Source organism: Myotis daubentonii, chromosome 5 (genome assembly GCF_963259705.1).
Source record: "Myotis daubentonii chromosome 5, mMyoDau2.1, whole genome shotgun sequence".
Classification (NCBI taxonomy): domain Eukaryota; kingdom Metazoa; phylum Chordata; class Mammalia; order Chiroptera; family Vespertilionidae; genus Myotis; species Myotis daubentonii.
The window spans coordinates 24,012,503-24,039,479 of NC_081844.1; the positions used below are offsets into that span (position 1 = coordinate 24,012,503).

At 56.0% G+C, this 26,977-nt stretch overlaps 2 protein-coding genes across 3 annotated transcripts; one reads left to right on the forward strand and one right to left on the reverse strand.

Annotated features, from left to right (window-relative positions):
* Positions 1–2,311: 2,311 nt before the first annotated feature.
* Positions 2,312–18,334, forward strand: ADGRE5 (adhesion G protein-coupled receptor E5). Its single transcript, XM_059696660.1, has 20 exons — positions 2,312–2,458; positions 5,717–5,767; positions 5,941–6,066; positions 6,507–6,662; positions 9,765–9,890; positions 10,441–10,587; positions 11,381–11,527; positions 12,068–12,114; positions 12,238–12,315; positions 13,760–13,934; positions 14,016–14,123; positions 14,324–14,553; positions 15,118–15,327; positions 16,072–16,263; positions 16,470–16,696; positions 16,812–16,878; positions 17,007–17,098; positions 17,170–17,338; positions 17,427–17,525; positions 17,612–18,334. The coding sequence occupies exons 1-20, from the start codon at positions 2,419–2,421 to the stop codon at positions 17,639–17,641; spliced, it is 2,517 nt and encodes an 838-aa protein (XP_059552643.1). The 5' UTR covers positions 2,312–2,418; the 3' UTR covers positions 17,642–18,334.
* On the reverse strand, positions 18,305–26,662 carry DDX39A (DExD-box helicase 39A). Of its 2 annotated transcripts, none has more exons than XM_059696643.1 (11): positions 26,509–26,662; positions 22,204–22,415; positions 21,964–22,091; positions 21,012–21,104; positions 20,464–20,647; positions 19,685–19,803; positions 19,209–19,340; positions 19,006–19,115; positions 18,776–18,920; positions 18,538–18,685; positions 18,305–18,455 (listed from the first exon to the last, which is right to left on the reverse strand). In XM_059696643.1, the coding sequence occupies exons 2-11, from the start codon at positions 22,409–22,411 to the stop codon at positions 18,439–18,441; spliced, it is 1,284 nt and encodes a 427-aa protein (XP_059552626.1). In that variant the 5' UTR covers positions 22,412–22,415; positions 26,509–26,662; the 3' UTR covers positions 18,305–18,438. The 2 variants fall into 2 exon arrangements, with proteins under 2 accessions (XP_059552626.1, XP_059552625.1); XM_059696642.1 differs by lacking the exon at positions 26,509–26,662 and adding an exon at positions 24,840–26,322.
* Between the last annotated feature and the right edge of the window lie 315 nt (positions 26,663–26,977).

The following is a 26,977-nucleotide window of genomic DNA, read 5'->3' on the forward strand; positions in this document are numbered from 1 at the left end:
CAATAGAAGTTTATGCTGAGTGAAGTGGGAGCCATAGAGGGCTCTTGAGCAGAGGAGGGATGTGCCTGACTCGGGCAGTCCCAGGCACCTATCCCTCTCCCTTCCTCTCTGAAAAATCAATAAAATATATTTTTAAAAAAATGCCTGCCCGCTGGCCTCACGCAGCAGGGTGAGGAAGAACTGGGTAACATACAAGCAAAGGCATTGAGATGTTTGCTGCAAGCTTGGGGGAGGCCCAGAGAGGAACATCCAGCCACCGCCACTGTAACCGCCACTGTAACCTGGCCGGTCAGCAAACCCGATGGCTCTGACTTCACTACACCCCAAATCTCACACTTCTCCTCACTGACCCCCACCCTGGTCTCGTCCCATCGTCTCCCACGCTGGTGCCCTGGCTCCTGTCCCCACACTTGTTCCCCTCACTGTGGACCAAGGATAGAGAGTTAGAAACATCGATGAGAGAGAAACATCGATCAGCTGCCTCCTGCACACTCCCTACTGGGGATGTGCCTGCAACCCAGGTACATGCCCTTGACCGGAATCGAACCTGGGACCCTTCAGTCCGCAGACCGACGCTCTATCCACTGAGCCAAACCGGTTAGGGCCCGGCAGGCATTTTAATCCCATTCCTCAGATAGGAAGACTGAGCTCCAGACAGGTTAGACCTGCTCCAAGGGCCCAAGGCACATCCCAGGGGAGGAGCAGGCAAAGCAATGGATCACCATGTGGACAGTGTGGGAACAACGCCCTGGGGCCCAGCCTCCCTGCCCCAAGCTGGGATCCCGCCCCCCCCCCCCCCCCCGTCCCACCCCCACTCCCCGCCCGCCCCCAGCTTCTCCAGGAATCACACCTTGGCCTATAAGGCAGGATGCCCAGACCTGGGGTTTACAGCTTTTGGGGGGGGCGGGGGGGGAAAGCCAAAAATGACTGGCCTGGCCCTCCCCCCTCCCAGCCTCCTCCAGTGTCCACTCCCTCCCCCAGGCCCCTCAGGCGCCCTGGTGGGACCCCCCCCCCAACCCCCTGCTCAGGTCAAGGGAATGGCAGTGGGTAGGAAGGGGTTAATTCTAGGGATGGGGGTGCTTCTCTGCCCTCAGCCGCGGGTGACCTTACTTTTCCAGGACCACAGTCTTCCCCTTTCCAACTATGATGGACTTCATATGTTCTTTAATTTGTCTACACTTTTGCATCCTTGACTCATTTGTCCGTTTCAGAAGGAAACAGCATATTGATGTGATCACTGGCAAACGCTTTGTGTTGCCCTGGGACTCCCTAAACTTAAAATAACAACACAAGGAACATAGCACCATGGTGGCTAGCGGGATAAACCTCAGGGCCACTGTGGTGTTAGAGACACATCAGCACCCATAGAGACCTTCTCCTGCCCTGGATCTCTGCTGAGCTACAGGTTAGCTGTGCCTTAGCCTCCCCCCTGTAAATGGGGAGCAGAGCCGCACCTGCCTCATTGGGGGTTCGCAGAGTCAACGGTTGAAATAGGCACAGCACCTACAGTCAGGCCCGGCCCGGATTACGCGCTTTATAAGTAACAGCAAATTTTAAAAATTGCTAGATGGCCCCAGAGACAAGCCAGTCATGTGACTCCTTCAAAAAGGAAACAGCTTTCCTATCATGTGATTCTCTGTGGGTTAACGTGGTGCCCACACTCCCCTGAAATGTAAGTTTCCCACCAGGGGAAACCTCGCCCAGAAAGGCTGTCTCCAGCGTGGAGGCGCCTGGGTGTCTGACATGTCTTTTCTTGGTGCCTGCCTGGCATCCATGACACCTTCACGCTCCTGCAGCTCCTACTGGACTCTGAACTCTCTGTGCCTCAGTTTCCTCCTCTGAAAAATGGGGGGGGGGGGGTACTGTTAGCTCAGGGGCTGGCTTTGGAGACTAGGACATGCCAAGGCCGTGCACAGGGGAGTCCCCAAAGTGAAAGCCCCGAGGGGTTTCTGACCTGGCGATGGCCCCTCCGGAAGCTAAACAGTCCTGGGGGAAGACGCCCCCACCCGGCCCTCAGGGCCCCCATTTGCCTGGGATGCTGGGATATGTGCCTAGAGCCCCAGGGCTCAGAGTTTGTCAGAAATTCAAACGGTGGAGCTGCTGGCAAAGGATCCGAGAGCAGGCGACACCTCTGTGGTGTGTGTGTGTGTGTGTGTGTGTGTGTGTGTGTGTGTGTGTGTGTGTGTTGAGGGAGGGAGGGGGCGGGGAGGAGGGCCCCCCCCCCCCCCCCCGACAGTGCATTGCCCCCGGGGCTGTGTTTTTACTGCACTTTCCTGTTGGCTTCCAGCTGCCCCACCAGTTGCAGGGCGGGGCCTGGGGCAGTGGGTCCCGCCCACACACTTTATAAAGGCGCGGCTGCCCCGCCGGGGGACTCGGACTGCCCCACCGCCTCCGCCCCTGCTGGCAGCTCAGGTCACCATGGGAGGTCCCCGCCTCAGCGCCTTTCACATCCTACAGGGTAAGAGTTTGGGGACCCCTCTGGGAGGGGTAAGGGAGCCCCTGGCAGCACCCCTTTGGTGCCTCCATTTTCCAGTCTTCCCACACCACCCGCACTGAGGAGAAATAGGAGGCACCGCTGGCAGCTCTGGGGCCTGACATGGAGGAAGCCGCATGGTTAGGCGGAAGCCGCGGCACATGGGAGAGCAGCTGGCAGTACCCGGGAACCCTGTCTTCCGAGCAGGAACCCCCCGGGTGCTCTAAGGGTCCGTTCCCCACCCCAGAGGGATCTCCACGCTCCTTCCAGATCCACTTGGGAAGCTGCTCCCTAAGAGGGGAAACTGAAGCAGGTGGAAGAGAGGGGGTGAATGAGTGCTCTGACCCCCTCAGGAAGTCACTCCTAACAGATGGCAGAGAGGGGGCTAGGGAGCTAAGGGGGACCCTTCCACAACGGGGTGACCCCCACACTTCTCCCATTGTGTGGCAGGGGAAGCCCGAGACCCCCCTCATTTGCTCCCCCAGACCCAGCTGGGACTCAGCTGTGCCTTGAAGGGCTTTGCTGCTGTGGGTTGAACCTGAGCTCTGCTGTGACTTCCCCCTTGCCTCCCTTCCCGCCCCACCCAGGGTGGCTCTAACGGTTATCAGGTTATCAGGGCAGCTCGTTGCCTGGGCAACCAGGCAACAAAGAGAGTTAAGAAATGACATTTGGGTGCCACTCAGAACTTCCCCAGGCCACAGGGATGGGGCTCCCTGTGCTGGCTCAGGGTGCCAGGCATAGCTGTTTTTTTTTTTATGAAGGTGAGGTGTAATTGACATAGCCTGTTGCATGATTACAATTAGATGATTTTTAGTGAATTTGCCGAGTCCGTGTGGAGCACAGCTGAAGGCTGGATGTGTCAGGGGCCAAGTCACAGAGCCCCTGATCCTCACTCTCCACGTCTGTGAAATGGGACAGGCTTGTGTTAAGGGTTGAGTCCTGGTTCACAGTGAGAATTAAGTAACATTATTGTTGTTGTTGTTGTTGTTAATGTTACTATTATTATTATTTCACTGGTAGGTCTGGGTGATGGGCTAGGGAGGGATCCTTAGCAGGAGGGGTAAGGAGAGAATGACTGCCCCACCCCTGCCACAGGGGCCCCCCCCGGAAGGAATCTGACTGCTCAAGGCTCAGCTAGGGCAGTGGCCAGCAAACTGCGGCTTTCGAGACACATGCGGCTCTTTGGCACCTTGAGTGGGGCCACAAAGTTTCAATCGCACTGTACATGCGCTCCCGCACATGGTATTTTGTGAAAGAGCCACATTCAAGGGGCCGCAGTTTGCCAGCTAGGGGAATGCAAACCAGATGGGACTGGGAGCAGGGCCAGCCACCCCTCTCCAGGCTCCTGTTTGGGTGGCTTCCTGGGCCCCAGGTGGAGGTCTGGCCCAGCAGCCTCTGTGGTGGGGCAGGAAAGCCCAGCTCAGCACAGAGAACCCCCTCCCTGCAGGGTCTGGGGAACTTGACCCCTCACTTCCATCTTCCCCAGCCCCCTCTTCACCAGTTTCTCCATAAACCTTTTCTGGGCTCTGAGCCTCAGTTTGTCCATCTGCAGAGTGGGCATAAACAGAGCCTCTGTCTTCTAGGGTAATTGTGAGCATGGACAGTGCTACTGGGGCTTTGGGAGCTGGGGACCAATTGGCCCAGGACCCACCAGGGAAGGTCTCTTTGTGGTCTGTCCTACAAAGAGGAAGTGGGTTTCCACCAAAGGGAGAACTCACCAAACCCTGTGGCCAGAGAGGAGGACGACAGGAGTTCCAGCCTGTTCACCGCATCTGCGAGGCCTCGGGAGGGTGTGGGGGTCTTTGCCCTCTGCTGGCCTGAGGGTATCAAGTTTGGACATTGGGGCTGAGTGCTCAGGGGGCCCTCCAGCCTGCACCCTCCACAGCTCCTCAAGTTGTGCTCACAATGTCCAACCCCAAAATTCCCCTGGGAGCCCCTCCATGGGGGACTGGGAGCCCTCTATGGGGGACTGGGAGCCATGAGTTATCCCTTCACTTGGCCCAGGAAGTGACTCGCTCCTGCCTGCCTCCCCAGCATCTCTAGATCTGCAGGGACTGGATGGATCTCTCAAGCCCTCCCCGCACCCCACATGCTGCCCAGGCACCGTACTCACTCCCGCCCTCCTTCCCACCCTTCCCCTCTGTTTCTCTATCTGACTCTCAATCTCTCGATCTCTCATGTCTCTCCATCTAATCTCTGGCATCTGTGTCTCTCCCTTTCTAGGAGTTCCCTATTTCTCTGTCCATCTCTATATTACTGTCTTCTTAACTCTGCCTCTGTTTCTCTCTCCATTTCTCTGTCTTTTGTCTCTCTTTCATCTCTTCATTTTCCCTCCATCTCTGTCTCCCTCTTTCTCCTCTAAATCTCTAGTGCCTTCTCTCTCTCTCTCTCTCTCTCCCTCCCTCCCTCCCTCCCTCCCTCCCCTTTATTTTCTCTCCATCTGTCTCCTTGTCTGTCTCTCTGATGAACAGGTCCTCCTCTCTAGACCCCCTGCTGACTTAAGGAGAACCCCCAGGACATGCCCTGGGATGGGGTGCCCTGAGCAGCAGGAAGAGCAGGACTGGGGAGCCTGTGTAGCTCCACCCCTAACATGAACCCCCAGCATCTTCCTGTGTGCAGGGAGCCAGGGCGTGAAATGTCACCCCCGGGTCCCAAGCTGGTCGTTGTGGTGGACAGTTGTGGGCGCAGTGTGCTTGCACCTGTGTCCCTGAGGAAGGGTGTGGGCTGGAGCATCTTAGATTTGGGAAATCTGAGAGGACACCTGGCCCAACCCCTTCATTTTTACATAAAGAAATGACGGCAGTAAGCACTCTGACACACCAGGCAGTACTTGTCTGCTTAACCCTCACACTCTAGGAAATGGGTCTCCTCTTCATCCCCATTCTACAGAAGGGGAAACTGAGGGATGAGGCACCTGACCAAGGTCTGGGAGTAGAACCAAGGCCAATTGGCTCCAGTATGTTTCCTGAACTGCTGCCCACAGATCAGCAGAAGCCAAGACCCCTGCCAGGCTCGGGCCCCTCCCCATCCTTAAGTTCCTGAAAGCCACCGTCAGGCGATGGGTGCAGACCCTGTGGCCATGGGCATTGGAGGCCAGGGAGGTGCCACCTGCCCACTCTCTCCTTGAGTAATGGACAGAGCCCAAGCCTGGGAGGGGTGAGCAGCCGCTTCCCTCAGATGTGTCACCCTCAGGCCTCTCTTCCCTGTTCTGTGTCCTCCTGACCCTCCATCTCTCTGTTCCAGTGCTGTGTGTCCTGCTGATTCTGTTGGAAGATGGACCCCAGAGCACCAGGGGTGAGTCTGCTGGGAGTACTCAGTCCCCAGCCAGAGTCCCAACCCCCACCTCACCTCTCAGCCCAGGCAGAGAAAGGCCTGTTGCAGGAGGAAGCTCAGGGTTGCCCCTCCCAACACCCCTCCCCAGCCTCTGGCTCAGCCCTCATCTTCTGACCATGGTCTCCGTCCCACAGCCTCTGCCTGTCGCAGGCCGTGCCCTGCAAACTCCTCATGTGTCAATGGCACTTCCTGTCGCTGTAACCCAGGATTCAAATCTGTATCTGGGGAGATCAACATCGACCACAAGGATGCTTGTGAAGGTACAGAGGCCTGGGATGGTGGAGGGCTACATGGAGACAGGATGGTGGTTGGTGGCCTCAGCCTTTGTTTTCAGACCATCATGAAGGACAGAGAAAAGAGAAAGAAAAAGTAATGAAGGTGGAAAAGGAGAAGTGAATAAACATGGCTTCGTACAGAGGGAAGACTGGGGCGGGGGATGCAGAGCTTCCACTCACCCACCACTTCAGCACTTGCTCCTGTATCTAAATCCAGGAGACATACAGAAAGCTGAGCAGGGCAGAGCTGATTTAGTGGGTTTCAGGAATGGCTTGCTCCAGCCACAGCAATGTTGCCTGAGTCTAATTATTTCCCAAAAGACACTGGTTGAACATCAGGCTCCATGCTAGGTATGGGACCAGCCTCTCTGCCCTGAAGGCACTTATGGCTTTGGGAGGTGACCCTTTATCCTGTTTTGTTGCAGACATTGACGAATGTGAACAACGTGGAGTGAGGGCCTGTGGAAAAGTCGCAGAGTGCCATAACACGGAGGGGAGCTACTACTGTACATGCATCCCAGGACACAGGCTTGTTTCTGGGGCAGAAAAGTTCAGTGATGAGAGTGAGAACACATGTCAAGGTAAGAATGACCCGCATCTTCCATCTCCCTGTCCATGAGGCTTGGAGTCACCAGAGCCATTCCTGCGGCATACAGGGTGCCGGGCCCTGGTGATAGGTGCAGCCCCAGGTCTGAGTGGGACAAGTGTGCCTGTGCCTGTCCCACTAGCACAGAGAGGAGGGTGGCATGAGAGCCAAGGACCCAAGTCCTGGTAGTGCTACCTGACAGCTGTGTATGCAGCGCCAGCCAGGACACTTATTCAGAAATCACTGGTAATGTGCGAGATGTGATAATATTATTGTGATTCTGTGTAAAAGAGAGAGAGAGAGAGAGAGAGACAGAGAGAGAGAGAGAGAGAGAGAGAGAGAGAGCCTACCTTTTACAGATAAAAACTTTTGTTAACTGTATGACCTTGGACACGTTCTTCATCTCTCTGTGCCTCGGTTTACCCATCTGTAAAAGGGAGTGACAATGGCGCTTACCTCACAGAATCGCTGGGAAAGTATATGAGATCATAGAGCACAACACAGTGGTGGCTGTTGGGTTTTTAGACTACACTCATTCTGATCTAACACACCCTCTCCGGGTTGGACATCTGAGGGGATGTACCCCGGGTGGCTACTCAGAACAGCTGGCCTGGCCCATCCCCTCCCCAGGGACCCAAGAGGAGCCAGGCCTCCATGATCACCAGGCTTTGCCCCTTTCCAGGGAGAGCAGGTGGGCAGGGAAGGGGCTTCAGCATCCGCAGGCAGATGGAGCCAGCAGTGGTCAGGCAGAAGCCATGACTCACCCAGAGAGGGGGTTAGTGAAGAACACAGAGAGGGGAGGAGGAGGCCGAGCTGGGGATCCTGGAGGCTCTGAGCCGGGTCCCCGGGCCTGCCCTGCGTGCAGAGGGAGGTGGCAGAGCCTCCTGGTGGGAGGGAAGGGGGCACCTGCACCTGCCTGGAGCCCAGCGGGAGGGCTCCATCCACGGCACTGCTGGTCCACAGGGGCCTCTGTGGGGGGACGTTATGCCCCCGATGTGTAGCCTGCGCACAGGGCACAGCCTTCATGTGAATTGGAAACATGTCCCTTGTCTCCAGGTGAACACGGTGTGTTTGGGGAATGGAGAGCGAGCTGGTGTTTAGCCCCCAGTTGCCTCCTTGGCTGGACCCCCTTGTGCAGCGAGCCACCTGCACAACCGTAGCGGTGGTCATGGGTCCCACTCAGCGTGCCTGCAAGCCCTGCACACAGGTGGTGCTGTGGGTACTGAGGTGTGTGGCTGTGTCAGGAACAGGCCAGGCTGAGAGACAGGGCCAGAGCTGCTGGGCAGAGACATGGCCGAACAAGAGTGAGGTGGCACCTCAGGGAGAGAGCTGCTGCGGGTTTGGATCAGGACCTGCCACCTGAAGCCCTAGCTTTGTGATGCGTTCAGCTGGGATGTCTGCGCACCTGCCCACCTCGGCATTCCAGCCTTTGCCGACCTGAGGACCTGTCTGCTCGCGTCATGGCCCACAAGGTCTGCCTTGAGCAGGAGACCTGGGCCCCTTCCTCGGCCGCTCACCCCTCTTTCTCCAGGCATCAAAGGGCCATCCCAGGCACTACCTGGTCTCCCACCCTCTCTGAACCACACGACTCAGAACCCTCTGCAGAGGCCATTCCAGAGGTTCGGAGCCTGCTCACCTGGCGTCTTATTGCATAAAACACACGAGGGCTCCAGTCAAGATACTTCAAGAGCTCATGGCGCGGTGCATTCCAGAGCAATACCGTCCTCTTCCCCATCGCCAGTGCCTGCTGGATGAGACCTGATGCCACCGGAGCCCACACAGGGGCAGCTATGCCAGGCCCTCCCAGACCCCCCCGGGCTGTGATGGCCCAGCGACCCCCTCAAGAAAATTGCCTCTGGCCCACAGCCCCAGCTGGAGAAGCTGCCTCCTGATACCCTGACCCCAATTCTCTGCCACTCGGCCTCCATCTATCCCCCCAAGCAAGCGTCCACCCTGACCCTCCCCCACAACTTCAGCTCTCAGGACGGTGGGCAGCTTGATGACCGGATCCAGATGGGTTACATGTCGGGGGTGGGCTGGGTGACATCAACCTCCCCACCCAGCCCCAAGCTCTGAGAGTTGGGTGAAGGAAGAGGCTCCCACCTGGACCAGCTGACAAGAGGGAGTCATGGGGACCATTGCCCCGGACTCAATCCTCTTCCAAGGAGGTCAACCCGGGTGCCTTGGGGGCCCAGACCATGGGGCTACAGAAGACAGAGCTCAGCCCCTCTAGGGAAGGCCCACAGGTCTGTGTCCCTGGTGGGAGAACAAGGAGCCAGATGAGAGAAACACCTGCCGCTCTTCACCCATCAGCCGCTGCTCCCCGCTCCAGGCACCCAGCCCTTGCCCACCGCTGGTCAAGCTCACATGTGGATTCTCATCACTCCCTGCCAGTCCAGGGGATGCCATCAGGGGGATCAGAAGGGGCACCTTCACCACAAGACAGCATGACTGGATGTCAGCCCCACTGCTCTCATGGCCTGGCACCCACTGTCCAGGTGGCCTGGCCTATCTGGCATCATTTTCACATTCTGGGTCCGGCCTATAAGCCTTGTCCGGGAGGGGTCAGGCTCAGGGGAGGTTCTCGGTCCATCGCCATGGGCTGGAGTATCAGAAGTCGTGTGGATGGGAGAGCCTTGTCTCAGCAGAGTCACCAGGATTCCAAGGAGAGCTCAGCCCACAGCACCCACCCCGGGGGAGTCAGGACCAAGGCCACCGAAATGAGCCTGCTCAGGGCCTGCAGCACTTCTCCCGCACTTGGTTCCAGGAAGGCCCAGCCTGGCCTTTGCCCAAGTCCTCAGGCTGGGACACAGGTGGCGGTGATATCCCTGCCCTACCTGGGAGCTGCCCAGGTGGGAGAGGTGGAGGGAGTGAGACAGAGGACTTGGACCGCTTCTGGCCACATCTGGACAACAGAGCACCTAGGCCACCATGCTCACCCACAGGACACCTCCGTGTGAATTAGAAAAGACACCACTCACCTGGGAGGAGGCAGAGGGGCCTTCAGACGCTTCTATGGCAGGAAATGTGGCTGACTCCCAGCCTTGAAGGCTGCCCACGGCTGCAGGTATCCATCACCCTCTCCTTCCCCTTGCAGACATGGACGAATGTCTGGACCCCAGAATCTGTAAAAGCCACAAGTGTGTCAACACCCATGGCAGCTACACCTGCACGTGCCCGCCAGGATTTGAGCTGAACCCAGAGGACCCGAAGCTGTGCAAAGGTAGAGGCCCCGGGAGGACGCTGTGAGGATGGACTGGATGGAGCTGGGGAAGGAGCCGACGCAGGCCCCGCAGCCCCAGGAGGCAGGAGAAGATTCTCAGGTTCCCTGCCAAGGCCCTGCCTAAGGATTCGCCTCCCTGAACAGTCCTGCCACAGAGCAGGGCGATGGCAGGGTCTTCTGGGCCTGGGGTTTCCTTGTGGAGCCCCTGTGAGCACCCCCGACCCTTCCCTTTCCTCATCTGTCACATGCAGCAGAGGGAGGGGTGACTTCTGGTTCCCAGAAGGGAGCCAGGGCCAGGGCCCAGGATGGTGTAGGCAGGGGTCCTTGGTCAAGAAACCTAGTCCCTGTGACTCAGTTTCCCTCCTGGATTTGCCAACTATAAACTGGAGACCATGGTCCCTGCCGTGTCCATCTTGTAGGGAGGCCACCGTAACGTGCTTTGAGGGTGAAGTTGAAGGTCACCAGGTGGTGGCATGTGTACTGACGGTGGGATCCTCAGGCAATGAGAAGTGGGTGCGGGGAGGGCCTGACGCTCTGGCTTTGTCCTCAGATGTGAATGAATGCACCTCGGGACAAAAGCCCTGCCACAAAACCACCCACTGCCTCAACAATGTGGGCACCTATAAGTGCCGCTGCCGCCCTGGCTGGAAGCCGATTCCTGGGTCCCCCAATGGCCCGAACAACACCATCTGTGAAGGTTTGGAGTTCAGATCTCATAAATGACCCACTTCTTCTTTACTTTGCTGAGCCACCTGAAAGGCAGCTGCCATAAGGCGCTTTGGCAGAGCAGGGGCAGCACCATCAGAAACGGTGTGTGCCCAGCGCAGGCAGTGAGGAGAGGGGGACCTGGGCCAGGCAGGGCTGAGCTTCAGATTCTGTTCTTTTTTAAAAAATATATTTTTATTGATTTCAGAGAGGAAGGGAGAGGGAGAAAGAGAAGCATCAATGATGAGAGAGAATCATGGATTGGCTGCCTCCTGCATGCCCCCTACTGGGGACCTAGCCCGCAACCTGGGCATGTGCCCTTGACCGGAATCGAACCTGGGACCCTTCAGTCCGCAGAACGATGTTCTATCCACTGAACCAAACCGGCCAGGGCTCGGATTCTGTTCTAATAAGGGCAAGATTGCAGCTCTGGGCGCATCGGTGCTACAGCCCACAGCCTCAGCGCACGGTAGCTATCAGTGTGGCAGCTTCCCTGGTTAGAAGTCCCCCAGTCCATCCTGCCCTACAGGTGGGGGCACAGCTTTGGGATGACACTTGCACACGCATAGTCCTGCCCTGTCTGCCTTGCGGGGGCGCTCTGAGCTTATGGTGCTTTTACAGTGGAAAACGTCACCACAAGTTTGTATCCTGTCAGTCTAGGTGGCTGATAAGCAGGGCATAGTGGGGTGTCTTCGGGGTGAACTGCTAAGGGATTTGAGGGAAGGGGCAGGAAGGATGCGAGCAAGGAGTAGAGGGAGGGGCTGACGCTCTGGCTTTGTCCTCAGATGTGGATGAATGTACCTCAGGAGAACATTCCTGCCACAATTCAACCCAATGCAACAACACCAAGGGCAGCTATGAGTGCCGCTGCCGCCCTGGCTGGAAGCCGGTTCCTGGGTCCCCCAATGGCCCAAACAACACCGTCTGTGAAGGTTCGGAGTTCAGATCCCACATTCCCAAAGACCCACAGCTCAAGCCACCTGATCACATATTCACGGGCACCCACACGAACCCAGCAGAATGAATGCTGTGGGTGCCCTGCTGGGCCAGGCTTCCATTCTTTGAGACTAAATGGGAAAAGATCTGGGGGTCCTGCGGAAGGAGCTGGGGTACCAAGGGGAAGGCTCCTGGGGACCCCAGACAGCAGCTAATTACTAACTGGGTCAAAGGTATCTAATATCTCACAACCTGTACCTCTGTGGGGGCTGACCTGCTGTGGGTCAGGCCTCTGCACACTTCCCATAACCCCTGTGACCGCCACTCAGGGATGTGCAGTCAGCAGGTGTCATCACCTCCGCCAAGGCTTGGGGGGGGGGGACTGGACACGGGAAGGGGGTGGGGCACGGAGAGGGGAGCGGCCCAGATTCCTGAATAAACAAAGGACTACTCAGTGTGAAAGAAGGGCCTGACCCTAGACCCTGCCTCCAACACACACACACACCCCTAATGGACTGCTGTTCTGTCCCCTGCAGAGATCTCCTTCCCCACCTGGACCCCGCCCCCTGGAATCAAGAGCCAGGTGAGTGACTCCAGCCGGGACCAGGAGGCAAGGTCCCTCCACTCAGCCCACCGTCCACCCATTTTCCCACGCTCCCCCACCCACCTGTGAGGGTTTCTGACCCCTCGTCTCCTCTTTCCCCAGAGTCTCTCCAACTTCTTTGAAAAAGTCCAGGAACTGAGCAGAGACTTCAAGCCTGCCTCGGCCCAGGACACCATCCGCGTAAGGACATGACCTGGGGGGAAGCCCAGGACAGTGTGGGGGTGGCTGGGGGATGCTTCAGTGTGAGTGGAGACAGCCCAAGCAGGGGCCTCTAATCAGAGAAACAGCTGTGGCTGTACGCACACTATACACACACCAGATACAGTCCGTCCCCCAAAAGTGTATGGACACAGCCTGAACAATTATAAAGGCAGTGTTGATTAAAGTATATTTCATTTTCAAAATTGAGCTACCAGCTGTTAAAGTATGTATACATTTTTGAGGACACCCTGTATATCCCCATCGCACAAACGGATGTACATACACAACCACCATTCCTGGGTGGCCCTCGCACACACACTCACACTCGCGAGGGATATAATGGAATGGCTACAGAATGGAGCAATTCAGAATTTTGCCTCTGGAGCAGAGTCACAGAGGTTCAAATCCCCCACACACTTACTGCCGTGACCTCAGGGTCCCCCTCTCTGGGTCCCAGTCTCCTGCTTTATACAGCGGTTGTGAAGGTTTAAATGAACTAAGAGAATCCTTCTCAAAGAACAGTGCCCGGCCCACAGTAAGCACTGGATGTAAGTTTTAGCATATGCACATAGCCCAGTAGAAATATATGAGCCCCTTATGTCATTTAAATTTTTCCAGTAGCTTTATTTAAGAAGAAAAAAAAGGTAAAAATAATCCTAGCTGGTTTGGTTCAAAGGATAGAGTGACGGCCTATGGACTGAAGGGCCCCAGGTTTGATTCAGGTCAAGGGCAAGTGCCCAGGTTGCGGGCTCAATCCCCAGTGCGGGGTGTGCAGGAGTCAGCGGACCAGTGATTCTCTCTCATCATTGATGTTTCTATCTCTCCCTTCCTCTCTGAAATCGATAAAAATATATTTTTAAAAAATGAAAACTAGCCCTGGCCAGGTGCCTTAATTGGTTGGAGCATTGTTCTCTACACCAAAAGGCTGCGGGTTCAATTCCAGGTTGGGGTGTGTACAGGAGGCAACCAATTGATGTTTCTCTCACACATAGGTGTTTCTCTCCCTCTCCCCCTTCCTTTCTCTTGCAAATCAATAATAACATATCCTTAGGTGAGGATTTTTAAAAAAGTAAAAGTAAACAAATGAAATTAATGTGAAGATTCCATTTAACCCCATAGATTCAAAATATTACCATTTCAATATGGTGCCACGTGTGACTCGTGGTGAGTGTTCTGGCCAGTGCAGACTTAGGAGAGAACCTGGCAGAGAGTCAGTGGCTAATCAATGCTAAGTGCCATATAGGCATATACTCACTCACATTTGTCTTCTGGCTACTGCAGTATCTAGATGATTCCCCTGTGTCTGTCCCCCAGGCAACCTGGGGGGTTCTCCAGTGTGTTCCCTAGTGAGGGAGTGAGATCAGGGTCCTTTGGGCGGTCCCTGTGGTGCAGGGACCCAGCAGCTGTCACCCATCACCCCCAGAAATTCATCACGTCATTGGATGAGCTGGAAGTCCCTGGGGACCTGGAGGCCCTGGCCCTGTCTGACCGGTACCGCATGGCCACCCACCTGCTCTCATACCTCGAAGAAGTCCTGAGGAACCTGGCCAAGACCTTGCCTGGACCCTCCTTCACCTACCGTTCCCCTTTGGACACAGGTGAGGCCTCTTCCTGTCCTGCCCCAACCCTGGGCCCCATCCTGCGTCTGGATCCCACAGTCGCTGCCCTTCTCCCCTCAGAGCTGTCCCTGATGATCCAGGAGCAACGGAATGGAACCGTCACCCTGGGCCAGAGCCATGCACGCATGAAGCTGGACTGGACTCAGGCAGCTGGAGTCGGGGACTCAGGTAACAGCAGGTGGCCGGAGGGGGCACCGGTGGGAGAGGGAAGAAAGAGCTGGGATATGGCTAGGCGTGAGGTTCCAAATATGTAACAATTGGAAACTGAGCCATCGTGAGGGACTCCAGGCATCATGGTGGACTGGCCAAGCCTAATTTGGACGTCTTGGGAGGGAGGGAGGAAGGTAGCCAGCATGTCTGTTCCCCAGGCCCCACTGTGGCAGGCATATTCTCCAGCCGAAAAATGGAGACACTGCTGGACAATGCCTCCGTGGAGCTGGACCCTGAGAAGAAAGCCCAGCTGGAAGAGACACATGAAAGTTACGTCAACGATGCTCAGGCCAAGATCCTCTCCACCGTCAACACGGTCTTTCTGAGCAATAAGAACACGGAGAAACTAGACCCTCCTGTCACCTTCTCCTTCTCCCTCTCCAACCATGTGAGTCCTTGGGTGGGGAGATGGGATCAGCCCCACTGTTCACCCCATAGCCAAGGTCATGGTGGCCCCTCTGCAGTCTTCATTTCCCCACCTCCGCCCCTTCTGCTACTTCCTTCAATGTACCTCAGGGCCTTTGCACTCGCTGTGCTCTCTGGCTCAGATGCCTTTCCCTCACATGACTCAGTCCTTTACCTGTTTCTAGTCTTTGTTCAAATGCCACCTTCTCTATTAGGCTCTCTCTGACCTCCTTATTTAAAATTACAATCTGTAATCAGTCATGCCCTATCTTTCTCCTATCCTGTTTCTTTCTTTCTTTCTTTTTTTTTTTTTATAGCACCTACCACCTTCTAAAACACTATCGGGTTTACTTATCTATTAGGTTTGTTATTTACTGCCTGTCTCCCCAATGAGCATATCAGCCCCACAAGGGCAGGGATTTGTGTCTGCCCTGTTCACTGCTGTGCCCCGGCCTAGCACACACAGTAGGTGCTCAGTAAATACTTGTCAATGCAAAGCAGCTTCCTCAGACCCAGCCCAAGCTCAGACCCCAAGGGTGGACTCTAGGCTAACATCTCTGAACACCCCCCCTGCCCACAGCCGGAGACGCCCAATTCACGTCAGGAGCTAATCTGTGCCTTCTGGAAGGGTAACGACAGTGGTGGGTCCTGGTCCACCACAGGCTGCAAGATGCTGGGCCGCAGGAATAACAGCATCACCTGCCAATGCAACCACCTGAGCAGTTTTGCCATCCTCATGGCCCACTACGACGTGAAGGTGAGCAGCCCCAGGGCTACCCTCAACAGCCCACAGATGGCAAGGTTGGCTTAGGTGAGATGAGCAGCTGGTTCTTGATGGTGTGGCCCAACGCGTTTTTTTGGTTGCACAGCTCAGGTGGTCCCACAGACTAGCCCCCTTGACCCAGCAACTAAATGTGGCCTAACTGGAGGCCCTGCTCCAGCCAGCTTACCTCTGTCCACCCCGATCCAGTTGACCCAGTTGTTAAATATCGCCAAAAGCTGGAGCACAACTCTGTATGTGGCCTCAGGTGATCCATAGATAAACTCGCCATGTGGATAACTGGAATGGGCTAGGCAGAATAGGGGAGGGTGGTGGTCCAGGCCAAAGGCCCAGGAAGTGCTAAAATGTAGGATTTGTGAGCTGATAGGTGTGTCCAGGTGTGGAAGGGGCAAGAGATGAGGTCAGAGAAGGGGACCCATCAGTGTTGGAAAAGGATGTGACAGTCAAAGCCTCACTGGGACCTTTTCCAGAGAGCAATCTGGGATCCTTGCTGCACTCACGTATGTGTGTGTGTGTGGGGGGGGGGGGGGCGCATTTAGAATGACAGACACAGCCGCCTTGCTCAGACGTTGAAGGCAGAAGAGGTGGGGGGAGGTGATCGGCCTGATCTGAGTCCTGAGGTCAGGCAGGTCCCAGGTGGGTCTGGGCTGTGGGACCCACAAGGAGGGCAGAAGGCCTCAGGGTGCTGATCAAGCCCCTCCCATTCCATCCTGCATCTAGGACCTGAACCTGGCCCTGATCACCAAAGTGGGCCTGGCACTGTCGCTGGTCTGCCTGCTGCTGTGTATCCTCACCTTCCTGCTAGTGCGGCCCATCCAGGGCTCGCGCACCACCGTGCACCTGCACCTCTGCATATGCCTCTTCCTGGGCTCTGCCATATTTCTGGCCGGCATAGAGAACGAAGGAAACCAGGTGAGGTCCCTCCCCAGAGTGCCCAACTCTCACCTGGGAGCTAGCCTAGCTAGGTCCCAGGTCGGAGAAGCCCCGCCCCTGCGCCGGCTTGAGCACCACCTGGCCACGCCCCTACCCCGCCCACAGCCCCGCCCCCGCCGTGACCCCGCCCACCACAAGTGCTCCGGCCGGGAATGCGCTGAAGTTGCCCCGCCCCCACCCCGCAGGTGGGGCTGCGCTGCCGCCTGGTGGCCGGGCTGCTGCACTACTGCTTCCTGGCTGCCTTCTGCTGGATGAGCCTAGAAGGCCTGGAGCTCTACTTCCTCGTGGTGCGTGTGTTCCAGGGTCAGGGCCTGAGCAAGCGCTGGCTCTACCTGATCGGCTACGGCGTTCCCTTCCTCATCGTGGCCATCTCAGCGGCCGTCAAGCCCGAGGGCTACGGCCGCGATATCTAGTGAGTGGGGAGTCGTGAGGCCACAGGAGGGCTGGGGTCTGGCCAGGGGTGTGGGGCCACAACCTCGGTGCCCCAATCCCCTCAGGCTCCTGACCAGACCCCTCTTCTCATCCAGCTGCTGGCTGGACCGCAGGCACGGCTTCCTCTGGAGTTTCCTGGGACCTGTGACATTCATCATTTTGGTAACTAATCCCCCACGCTCCACCCTTAAGGCCTGTGTCACCTGGCTCCTCACTGAGCCCAACAGGCCAGCTCTCTCCCTGAGTTCCAAGGACAAAACCCTAATCCAAACTCTCTGCTCCCCGCCCAGTGTAACGCTGTCATCTTCGTGATAACTGTCTGGAAGCTCACTCAGAAGTTCTCTGAGATCAACCCAGACATGAAGAAATTAAAGAAGGCCAGGTGAGGGCAGGGGCCGACGGAGAGGGGGGACGCGTGGGGTGTCCCCTGCTACAGCTGCCCTTCTCCCCCAGGGTGCTGACCATCACGGCCATCGCACAGCTCTTGGTGCTGGGCTGCACGTGGGTCTTCGGCCTGTTCCTCTTCGACCCGAGGAGCCAGGTGCTGGCCTATGCCTTCACCATCCTCAACTGCTTGCAGGGCTTCTTCCTCTTCCTGCTGCACTGCCTGCTCAACAAAAAGGTGGGCCGTGGGGCGGCTGTGGGGGTCCCCTCCCCTTCCCCTGCTTCCTGGGGCTGCCTCCCCTGACCTGGCACCTTGGGCCTTGCAGGTGAGGGAGGAGTACCGGAAGTGGGCCTGCACGGTCACTGGGAATAAGTACTCGGACTTTGGCACGTCGACATCCAGCACCAGCCAAAACCAGACTAGGGTAAGGGCCAACCCTGGTGTGGGGGTGCAGGGCCAGAAGGCAGCCTTGGGCCGGAATCAGTCCTTACCGGGTTCCTCTCTCTCCAGGCCCTCAGGCCGTCGGATTCTGGCATGTGACTGCGAGGTTCTGGCCAGGCCAGCAGCTCCTGTGGCCTCAGCAGCTTTTGCACATACTGAAGACTGTCCCCTCCTCTCTCACCACCTTGATCCCTCCACTCTCCTGTCCCCAGAGAAGGGGCATCAACAGTTGTTCTCTGGCGCCAAACCCAGGAACACAGGGTGGAGTCGGACCTGATGGACCTGCTTCTGGCTGCCTCTGCTGCACCCCAGCTGGCACCCAGGGTGGGCAGGAGCCGGACCGGGCTGCAGCCCCTTGCCCTGGTACCCAACACCCGGACAGACAAAGCTCCTGGCCTCCCACTCATCTGTCTTTGCTACATAACAAGAGGCCAGCGTGCTGGGGTTCTACTTTCCTGTTAAGCTAAGACTAAGCCCAAGGATGGGAGAAGGGCAGGGCCCCTTCAGGCCCTGCGACTCACGGTACAGAGGCCAGTCTGCCTCCCGGACAGAGGGTTCTCAATATTTTGAAGGTCGTGGATGTTGTGTAATGTGTTGTTGTTTTTAAAATCTGTATAAAGTTTTCAATGTTGACATTTAAAATTTAATCTCACAGATACTAGTACAGGAGGTGGCTTTGGTGGCTGGGGGCTCACTGACCAGGCCCACTATGTCTGTGAAATGTGAAGAGACCAGTAAGAAACAAATGGGCGGGAGCCAGGCTTCCATAATAAAAATGTATTCTTACACAAATCTACAGTGTTTGAACAGTAAAAAGAAAGCTCCACTGTCGCCTAGAAAGAGGACTTGAAGCAGCACGTGGGAAGCAGGGTGGCTCCGGGATGTCAGGTGTGTGGTTATCGGCTCTGCTCAACTGTAAGACAAAATGTGCGGAGGCCAGTGAGAGAGGAGAGGCCCCTGGGGCCCAGCACAACCCTCTTGCCCGAGCCACTTACTGTATGTGGAGATGTCAATTTCTTCAGGAAGCTCTGCCACGTTTACTTCAAACCTATCCTGAACATCATTGAGGATTTTGGCATCATTCTCATCAGACACAAAAGTGATAGCCAGGCCTTTGGTGCCAAAGCGACCCGCACGGGCCACCTGCAGGGAGATACAGGAACTCAAGCCAGGCCTGGTCCCCACCCCAGGAAGGGGCCCTCAGGGAGGTGCCACCTCTGTGGGGCCACTCACCCGGTGGAGGTAGGTGTCCGAGTCCTCAGGCATGTCATAATTGAAGACGATGTTGACTCGCTCAATGTCCATCCCTCGGCCAAACAGATTGGTGGCCACCAGGATCCGCCGCTGAAAGTCCTTGAACTGCTGATAGCGTGATAGGCTGGGTGCAAGAGAAGCAAAAGGTTCCTGAGCAGCACTCCCTCTGAGGGCCCCCCCCTCAGGCCTTCATGGTGGCACATACTCACCGCTCCTCCTGGGCCATGCCCCTATGGATGGCGATGGCTGGGAAGTTCTGTTCCACGAGCAGCTGCGCCAGGGCCATGCAGCGCTGCACCGACTTCACGAAGATCACCACCTGCCGGAGGAAGGCAGCAGAGTCAGGGCCACGGTCCCCGTGCACTGTCCTTCCAAAGGCCCAGAACCCCTCAAAGGGCAACAGCAGTGTCACCTGGTTAAACTCTAGCACGTCCAGGAGGTCGAAGAGTTTACGGTTCTTTTCGCTGTCTTTGAGCTTGACATAGTACTGCTGCAGCCCATGCAGCGTGAGTTTGGTCTCGTCGTCCACAAACACCTCCATAGGCTGAGGGGAGGGGGGCAGGAAGGGGCGGGCAGGGCTTACTTCTGGGCACCCTGCCTGCCCAGAACCTTCCAGGAACGACTCCACGCTGCGATGCTTCCCAGAGAGGCTGCTGTACCCAGTGAACATTTCTCTCCCAACAGCTGGATCTAAGCTCTGGTCTGATTCAGGTGTGGACCAAGCTCAGCTCCCAATCCGACAAGACAGCGAGGAGGAAAGAAGGGCTCCACAAGCCTCCCAGCATTGCTGTGCTGTGAGGGCAGCATGGGCGACGTGCCGCCGCAGCAGCTTGGGCCTCAGGACCCAGGAGGGCCAAAGCTGCTGCACTGAGGTCTTGGCTTACTCACATCTTGCATGAACTTCCTGCAGACGGGCCGGATCTCCTTGCTCAGGGTGGCACTGAACATCATGCACTGCTTCTCGTGTGGCGTCAGGCGAAAGATCTCCTGTACATCCCGCCGCATGTCTGGGTGGGGAGGGTAAGAAACAGGTGGGCATGAGTGCCTGCCAGACCTTGACCCCCACCCGAGACCAGTCCCAGCCCCTCCCAACCTGGCACCAAGATGAGGGTGGTGTGAGCAAGGAGTGGAGGGAGGGGTGAGACCCCAATGCCTGCGGGGCTGGCCCAGGAGGAGCTGCAATCCACTTACACGCTGCCAGAGCGGAGCAGCCGTGCCAGAGCACCTCCAGCCATGCTTCAGGGAAGGGAGCCTGAGGCAGAGACAGCTGCTGGGGTGAGAGCTGCAGCTACCTCCCAGGACACAAGCCCCATCTCTGACTGGCCCCGTCAGGGCTCACTTAGGGCAGGCAGGGGATCTAGAGCTAACCCAGCAGGAGAGGAGGCTATGGCAAGCCTCAGGCTAACATGTGTCGGACAGTGGCTCATTTAGGCCCTGTGGTCCCACTCAGCTTGGGGTCAGAAGTAGCAGGTCACATTAGGTCAAAGCAAGAACTCACCCTAAACTGCTACAGGAGACCTGCCGGCCACCCACGGGACCCCACTTTGGGAAATCCCTCACCCTGGCCTGTCAGGGTCCACCTGGCTCTGACGTCTGGAAGGCTGTGAGGGCGCAGGTGCGGCTGGCTGGGTCTCTGGCAGCCCCCACAGACCCACAAGGACACTCACCCAGCTGCTCCAGCATCTTGTCACACTCGTCCAGCACGAAGTGCTTCACGTTTCTCAGGTTGAGGCTCCTGTTCCGCACGAGTGCCAAGATGCGGCCTGGCGTCCCCACCACGACGTGGGGACAGTTCTTCTTCAGCACCTCTTCGTCCTTCTTGATGGAGAGACCCCCAAAGAACACGGACACCTATGCAGGGGGGGAGAAAGTCACTTTTGCCCATCCAAGGGCTGAAGCCTCGCACCCTACTCCATGCTGACAGCCACCCAGCCCATGGCCCTGCCAACTCAGGCCGCAGCAGACCTCAATTCCCCAAGCCTAGAGAGGCCTGAGAGCCTGGGCACAGCTCCACTGAAAAGCAGCCCAGGGCTGGGACCTGCGCCGGCCTCTGGGGGCCATGCATAATTCATCAGGCTTTTAAGGAGCATAAACCACCGCAAACCTCAAAGGCAGCTGCTGCAGCCAAGCTTGGTAAATGCTGGCTGGGCCAGAGCTGAGGCCAGCCAGGCTGTAGAGGACCATATGGCGCCAGGCCCGGCTCAAGGGGGCTCACCTTGACACTGGGCATGTACTTGGAGAAGCGCTCATACTCCTTGCTGATCTGAAAGGCCAGCTCCCGAGTGTGGCACATGACCAAGACGGTCACCTGTTGGGTAGGCAAGAGAGACTCACGCAAGGCAGTACCCTAAATCCTCCCCAGCTAGAGCCCACACTGGCTCTCTAGCCAGTGACAGGCCCCGTGCTGAGTCTACTCTCTAGCTACACTGGGGTCTTCTGCAATCACATCATGACCTCCCACTAAAACTCCCTCCTTCACCATGTACCCCAAGGAAACAAAGGCTCGTGTACCCACATGCAGCAGCACATGGATGTTGCCCCAACATGACGAAAACAGAACACTGGTATTCACCTCAATTATCCCCCAAGAGAGTGGAACACGATTGTCATGGCCTGAGAAGACAGCTAAGGCCTGTCAGCAACTACAGCAGTAACAAGCTGTGTGCAGTGGAACCCCCCTTCAGAAATACTGTAGGGACAATTTAGAAAGTACACGCAAAATAACAACCATGTCTCTGGATGGTAAAACTGTGGGCACTTTCCAGCTTTTTTCTTGGCTTATTATTTTTGGGGGGATTTTGTAAAACTAAGTGCTGTACTTCATTTTAAAAGCCCGCAAAAAGGCCAAAACCGGTTTGGCTCAGTGGATAGAGCGTCGGCTTGCGGACTAAAAGGTCCCAGGTTCGATTCCGGTCAAGGGCATGTACCTGGGTTGCGGGCACATCCCCAGTAGGAGATGTGCAGGAGGCAGCTGATCGATGTTTCTAACTATCTCTCTCCCTTCCTCTCTGTAAAAAATCAATAAAATATATTTAAAAAAAATAAAAAATTAAAAAAAAAAAAATAAAAGCCCGCAAAAAGAATGTGGAAACAGGAATTTTTAACACCAGGAGTCGTGGTCTATGCTACTTTACATAACTTAGGCCTGGGAGGGAGGACGCGCCCACCTGTCCATTGACGGGCTCGATCTGCTGTAGGGTGGCCAGCACGAAGACTGCAGTCTTGCCCATTCCGGACTTGGCCTGGCACAGGACATCCATGCCCAGGATGGCTTGGGGAATACACTCGTGCTGAACTGAAGGAAAAAGGCCCATGAGTGATTGGAAGTTGGATTCTCCCTCTGTGCGGGCGGAGGGGTCAGCGGAGGGGTGTGGTGTGGTGGGGAGTGAAGGAACAGGGAGGCGTACCCTCAGATGGATGCTCAAAGCCACAGTCCACTATGGCCCGCAGGAGCTCAGGCTTCAGCAGAAAGTCCCGGAAGCCAGAGCTGTGGATGGAAACGTAGGACCCCTTGACATCTTTCTTGGGGGGTACCGGGGTGCTCTCTGTAGGAGCCTGGGGCTCTTCATCTTCCTCATAATCCAGAAGCTCGTTTTCCACATCCTGTTCCGCCATAATACTGGAAACAGAAGAGGGAGGAAGGGCCCAGGGAAGCAACTGAGATGCGTGGAAAGCCCACCAGCCAGGGAGGTTACACAGCAGCTGCAGGCCGTTAACACAGGTTCGAGAGGGACAGTGCGCTGGGGCCCTATCACAGTGGCTGGCCTGGAAGGCCACCGGCTGATGAAGCTGAGACAGGACTTCATTTCCCCACACTGACCCCAGCAGCACATCCCATCGCTCCATCTGTGCAGCATCGCCCAGCTTCAGCCTGTTGCTGTGGCCACATCTCTAACCACTCTCCACACCACCTAAGCCAGGAATGCGCAAACTTTTTGACTCGAGGGCCACAATGGGTTCTTAAACTGGACCGGAGGGCCGGAACAAAAGCATGGATGGAGTGTTTGTGTGAACGAATATAAATTCAAAGTAAACATCATTACATAAAAGGGTACGGTCTTTTTTTTTTTAGTTTTATTCATTTCAAACGGGCCGGATCCGGCTCCCGGGCCGTAGTTTGCCCACGGCTGGCCTCAGCTCTCCCTGCCAGTGAAACCTCCACAACGGCTTCACCTGCTCAGAGAGGTATTCCAGTTCCTCCCCACGACCCTCACAACCCTCCTCCTCGGCCCGTCAACTTCATTCCGTGCCACCCCTTTCAAATCACCCAGCCTTGCTTGGCTGCTCAGACTCGAGTCCCTACCCCAAGCTTTTATAGCCCATCGATGCCCCCAGAATGAGCTTCTCCCAGATCTTTGCACAAATGCCTCCTTCTCAGCACCCTGGTCTCAGGTCTAATGAACTGCCTGAGACTACCTAGCCTAAAGGAACCCTGTCCCTATCAATCGCAATCAATTCAAAGGGAATCTACCCAGCCTGCAGAGACCTGAGTTTGTGAGAGCAGCATCTGCCCAGCCCCAGCTCCTCCTGCTCTCTGTGGTCTGCACTGGGGAATAATTAAGTGCTCTCATGAAAAGGCCTCCCACTGGGCCCGGGCCAATAAAAATGAAGCTGAGATGGTAAATGGAATTAATACAAAGCTAGCTCACATCCTGGCTTTATTTAATCCAAAACATACAGAGCACCCACTGGGTGCTGAGATGTGCTACAGGGACCCAAACCTGACAACACTGTCTCTTGTCACTCCTGCCCCACCCCAGCCTCCAATCTACGGAGTAGAAGTACTGAAGGAGCCCCTCTTCCTGAGCTGGGTGCAGAGGGTCCAGGCCCAGTTTATGGCCACCCTGTCACTCATCCTCTCCATGACTCCATGGCCCAGGGTTTTCACCACCTCTGTGCTGAGGCCTCTCAAACTGTGTCTCTAACAGCAATGACTCTCCTCAGCTCCCTCAGTTACCCGCCACCTCTTCCATATTTCCCTTTGTAAGTTGAACTCAAAATGCCCAGAGTAAAAACCCTCCATTTCTCCCCACAGGTTGCGTCCCCATTCTCTCTCACATTCTTGTCCCATCAGCAACAAATCCCACCCTAACAAACAATCAGGCCAGTTCTCACCCCCGCCCCCCCCCCCCCCCCCCCCCGCTACCTTGCAGGTCCCAAGCTGCCGTTACCTTTCTTTTTAAAATTAGAACAGCTTTGAGATATTCACATGCTACAGCCTTTAAAGTGTACAATTCAATGGTTTTTAGTGTAATCATAGATACATACAATCGTCGCCACAATCAGTTTTAGAACATTGCACCACCTAGAGCAGGGGTGGGCAAACTTGGAGGGCCACAATGGGTTCTTAAACTGGACCGGAGGGCCGGAACAAAAGCATGGATGGAGTGTTTGTGTGAACTAATATAAATTCAAAGTAAACATCATTACATAAAAGGGTACGGTCTTTTTTTTCAATAGTTTTATTCATTTCAAGCGGGCCGGATCCGGCCCGCGGGCCGTAGTTTGCCCACTGCTGGCTAGAACAAACCCTGTGCCCTTGAGCTATCATCCTATGCCCACAACCCCTTTGGCAACCACTAGTCTTTCTTTTCTATGAATATGCCTTCTTTGGGCATTTCATATAATGGAACCATATGTGATCCTTTTATCTGGCTTCTTTCAGCAGCAGGTTTTCAAGACTTATCCATGTTTAACATGTATCAGTATTGCATTCTTTTTCATGTCTGACTATTCCATCGTACAGGTACAGTACCAATCTATCCACTGTCAGTTGATGGGAATCTGGGTATCTAAATTCTGTCAACAGCCCCCTTACTAGTCTCCCTGTTTTCCATCCCCCATGATCCTCCATCCACTCTCCCACAGCAGCCAAAAGGAGCCTATAGAAGCTCAGTCAGAGAATGCCACTCCTGCTCAAAACCCTCCACAGGCTCCCACTGTCCTCACCACCCTCCCAGGCCCTACACCTGATCCCCTCTGTGGTCAGACCTCATCTCGCCCCTTGCCTGCCCTCACTGGCCTTAGCTGCTGGGCCTCACACCTTTGCACTTGTTGCTCCTGCTGCCTGGAAAGACCACGAGTTCCACTTCCTTCAGGCATGTTGCTCCGAGAGACATTTCCTGCTGGCTCCAATCTAAAAAGCACCCTTCAACTCATGCCAGCCCCTCTGCCAAGAGCCTAGGTCAGAACTTAGCATACATCAAGTAAGCACTCAACAGTAATGACTAAGTAGATGGAACTAAAATCAAGGCCTCATTTTGGAGGCTAAAATGAACATGTATTTTTATCCGACTCTTGAAAAAAGGTCGTCTGATTGCGACTGGCAGACTTAGGAAGGGGTCATTTCCCAGGTAGCAGGGAGAACAGGAGGAAGGTTCAGTCCCCAAAGCGCCAGCCCCTTTAGGGGAATGAAGAGGAGGACTGGCTGGTTGACAAAGAGGAAGAAGAGAAAGGTGGACGAGCTGGTCAGGGCCAGGGCGCTTGTACTAGGGAATCTCTGATTAAGTTTTAGATTTGAGTGACCCCATCAGTCTTTGCCCTTCATTTGCCCAAGAGCGAGTTACTAGGAGTAGGAGTTGGGGATGAGACCAACCTCACCAAGGGAGAGAGGATTAACCAAGGTAGGGAAGAGGCTTAACTAAGGAGGGAAAAGGGGGGACCACGCCTCTACAAGATGGGATCATGCCAGCGTATGCTCTTAGCTGACCACGAGGTGGTGTATTTAAAAGAAATAGTGTCCCCACTGGCGTGGCTCAGTGGTTGAGCCTCGAACCAGGAGGTCACCATTCGATTCCCGGTCAGGGCACATGCCCGGGTTGCAGGCTCCATCCCCACTGTGGGGCGTGCAGGAGGCAGCCCATCAATGATTTTCTCTCTCGTCACTGATGTTTCTCTCTCCCTTCCTCTCTAAAATCAATAAAAATGCATTTTTAAAAAGTAAAGGAATAAAGAGGTTTGGAAGGGTAGACCGATTTGGGAACATACTGAGTTTTAGGTACACCTTTTTCTAGGAAGTGGCTAGCCAGGATCAAAAGCTCAAAACAAATGAGACCAGGAGAGGATCTGGCGAGATCTGTCCCGCCCAGAGGGACTGCCTGCGGCCCCAGGAGCGGAGGAACCTCAAGTCGACACCACAAGTGACAACTCAGACATGTACGCACACCCTTTCACCCTCAAATCCCTGGAAGGATGTCGACTTCAGTTTGCTCCCTACTTGGACATGGTTTTTGCCCTAAATATCCGAAACCACAGATCCCCCCTAAACGGGGAGCAAGAACAGAGCCGAGTAGGGGAGGGGAAGCTCCTCGAGCTCGGAGAACCCCATCACGTCTACAAACTCCGGTTTCTCCCATCGCGGTTCCAGATCTCGGCGTCGCCCTCCGAACCCTTCCCCAAACAGTCCCGGGACGCCTCGCGGTCTCCTCGAACAAGGAGGCTCGCTCCCCTAATAGGGCTCGTCCCCCGGGGCGCCATGACAGCACCTCCCGGAAACCGGTCCCGCGTCCCGCCAACTGCCGACCCGCCCCTGGCGCATGCGCCCCGGCCTCCAACGGCCGCCACGCGCGCGCGGGCGCACAAACCGCCCCGCCCCACCTTGTCTCGCGCCCCCTCCTCCTTCTCCCCTCAATCCCCTGCGTCTCCCCTCGCCCACTCGCCCGCAGGCCCGACGTCCCCGAACAGGGGCCCCGCGCCCCGGACCTGACTCTCACCTAGTTCCCCGTTCGCCTCCGCGCGCTCCGAGAGTCGACCCACCGCGGATGCCCGTCCCGCGCCCCGACACGAGCTAGAGCGCTTCCTGCCTCCTGCGTTGGACTGAGAATCTGCTCACTGGGCCGTTGGCTTTTCAGTCAAGAGAGGCGGGAGCGGTGATTGGATTCTGCGGAAGATGTCTGAACGCTATTGGTGAAGAGAGGAAAGAGGGCGTGCCTCTTGCCTCGGGTTCATTGGTCGATCTAAAAATAGGTGCCGGAGTGGGTTGGGCCGGTGTCTGCCTGCCTCCTGTCATGTGACCGGGGTCTGGCCTGAGGTGGCTTCCGCCATATTAGGTGCTGGCAATGGAAGCCAGAATGATTGACTTGTACTAGGAATGTTACTCTTTCTTTCTTTTTTTTTTTATTGACCTCAGAGAGGAAAGGAGAGGGAGAAATAGAGACATCAATGATGAGAGAGAATCATGGA

Bases quoted from the DNA above. Each gene is read 5' to 3' on its own strand.
- ADGRE5 (XM_059696660.1), top strand. From the start codon at position 2,419: ATGGGAGGTCCCCGCCTCAGCGCCTTTCACATCCTACAGG. The intron at 9,891-10,440 runs GTAGAGGCCCCG...CTTTGTCCTCAG, and splicing joins GGACCCGAAGCTGTGCAAAG to ATGTGAATGAATGCACCTCG. The intron at 13,935-14,015 runs GTGAGGCCTCTT...TTCTCCCCTCAG, and splicing joins CCGTTCCCCTTTGGACACAG to AGCTGTCCCTGATGATCCAG.
- DDX39A (XM_059696642.1), bottom strand. From the start codon at position 24,898: ATGCCTGAAGGAAGTGGAACTCGTGGTCTTTCCAGGCAGCAGGAGCAA. The intron at 21,105-21,963 runs GTGGGCGCGTCC...CCTACCCAACAG, and splicing joins TCGAGCCCGTCAATGGACAG to GTGACCGTCTTGGTCATGTG. The intron at 19,341-19,684 runs GTGAGTAAGCCA...CCCTCCCCTCAG, and splicing joins GCAGGAAGTTCATGCAAGAT to CCTATGGAGGTGTTTGTGGA.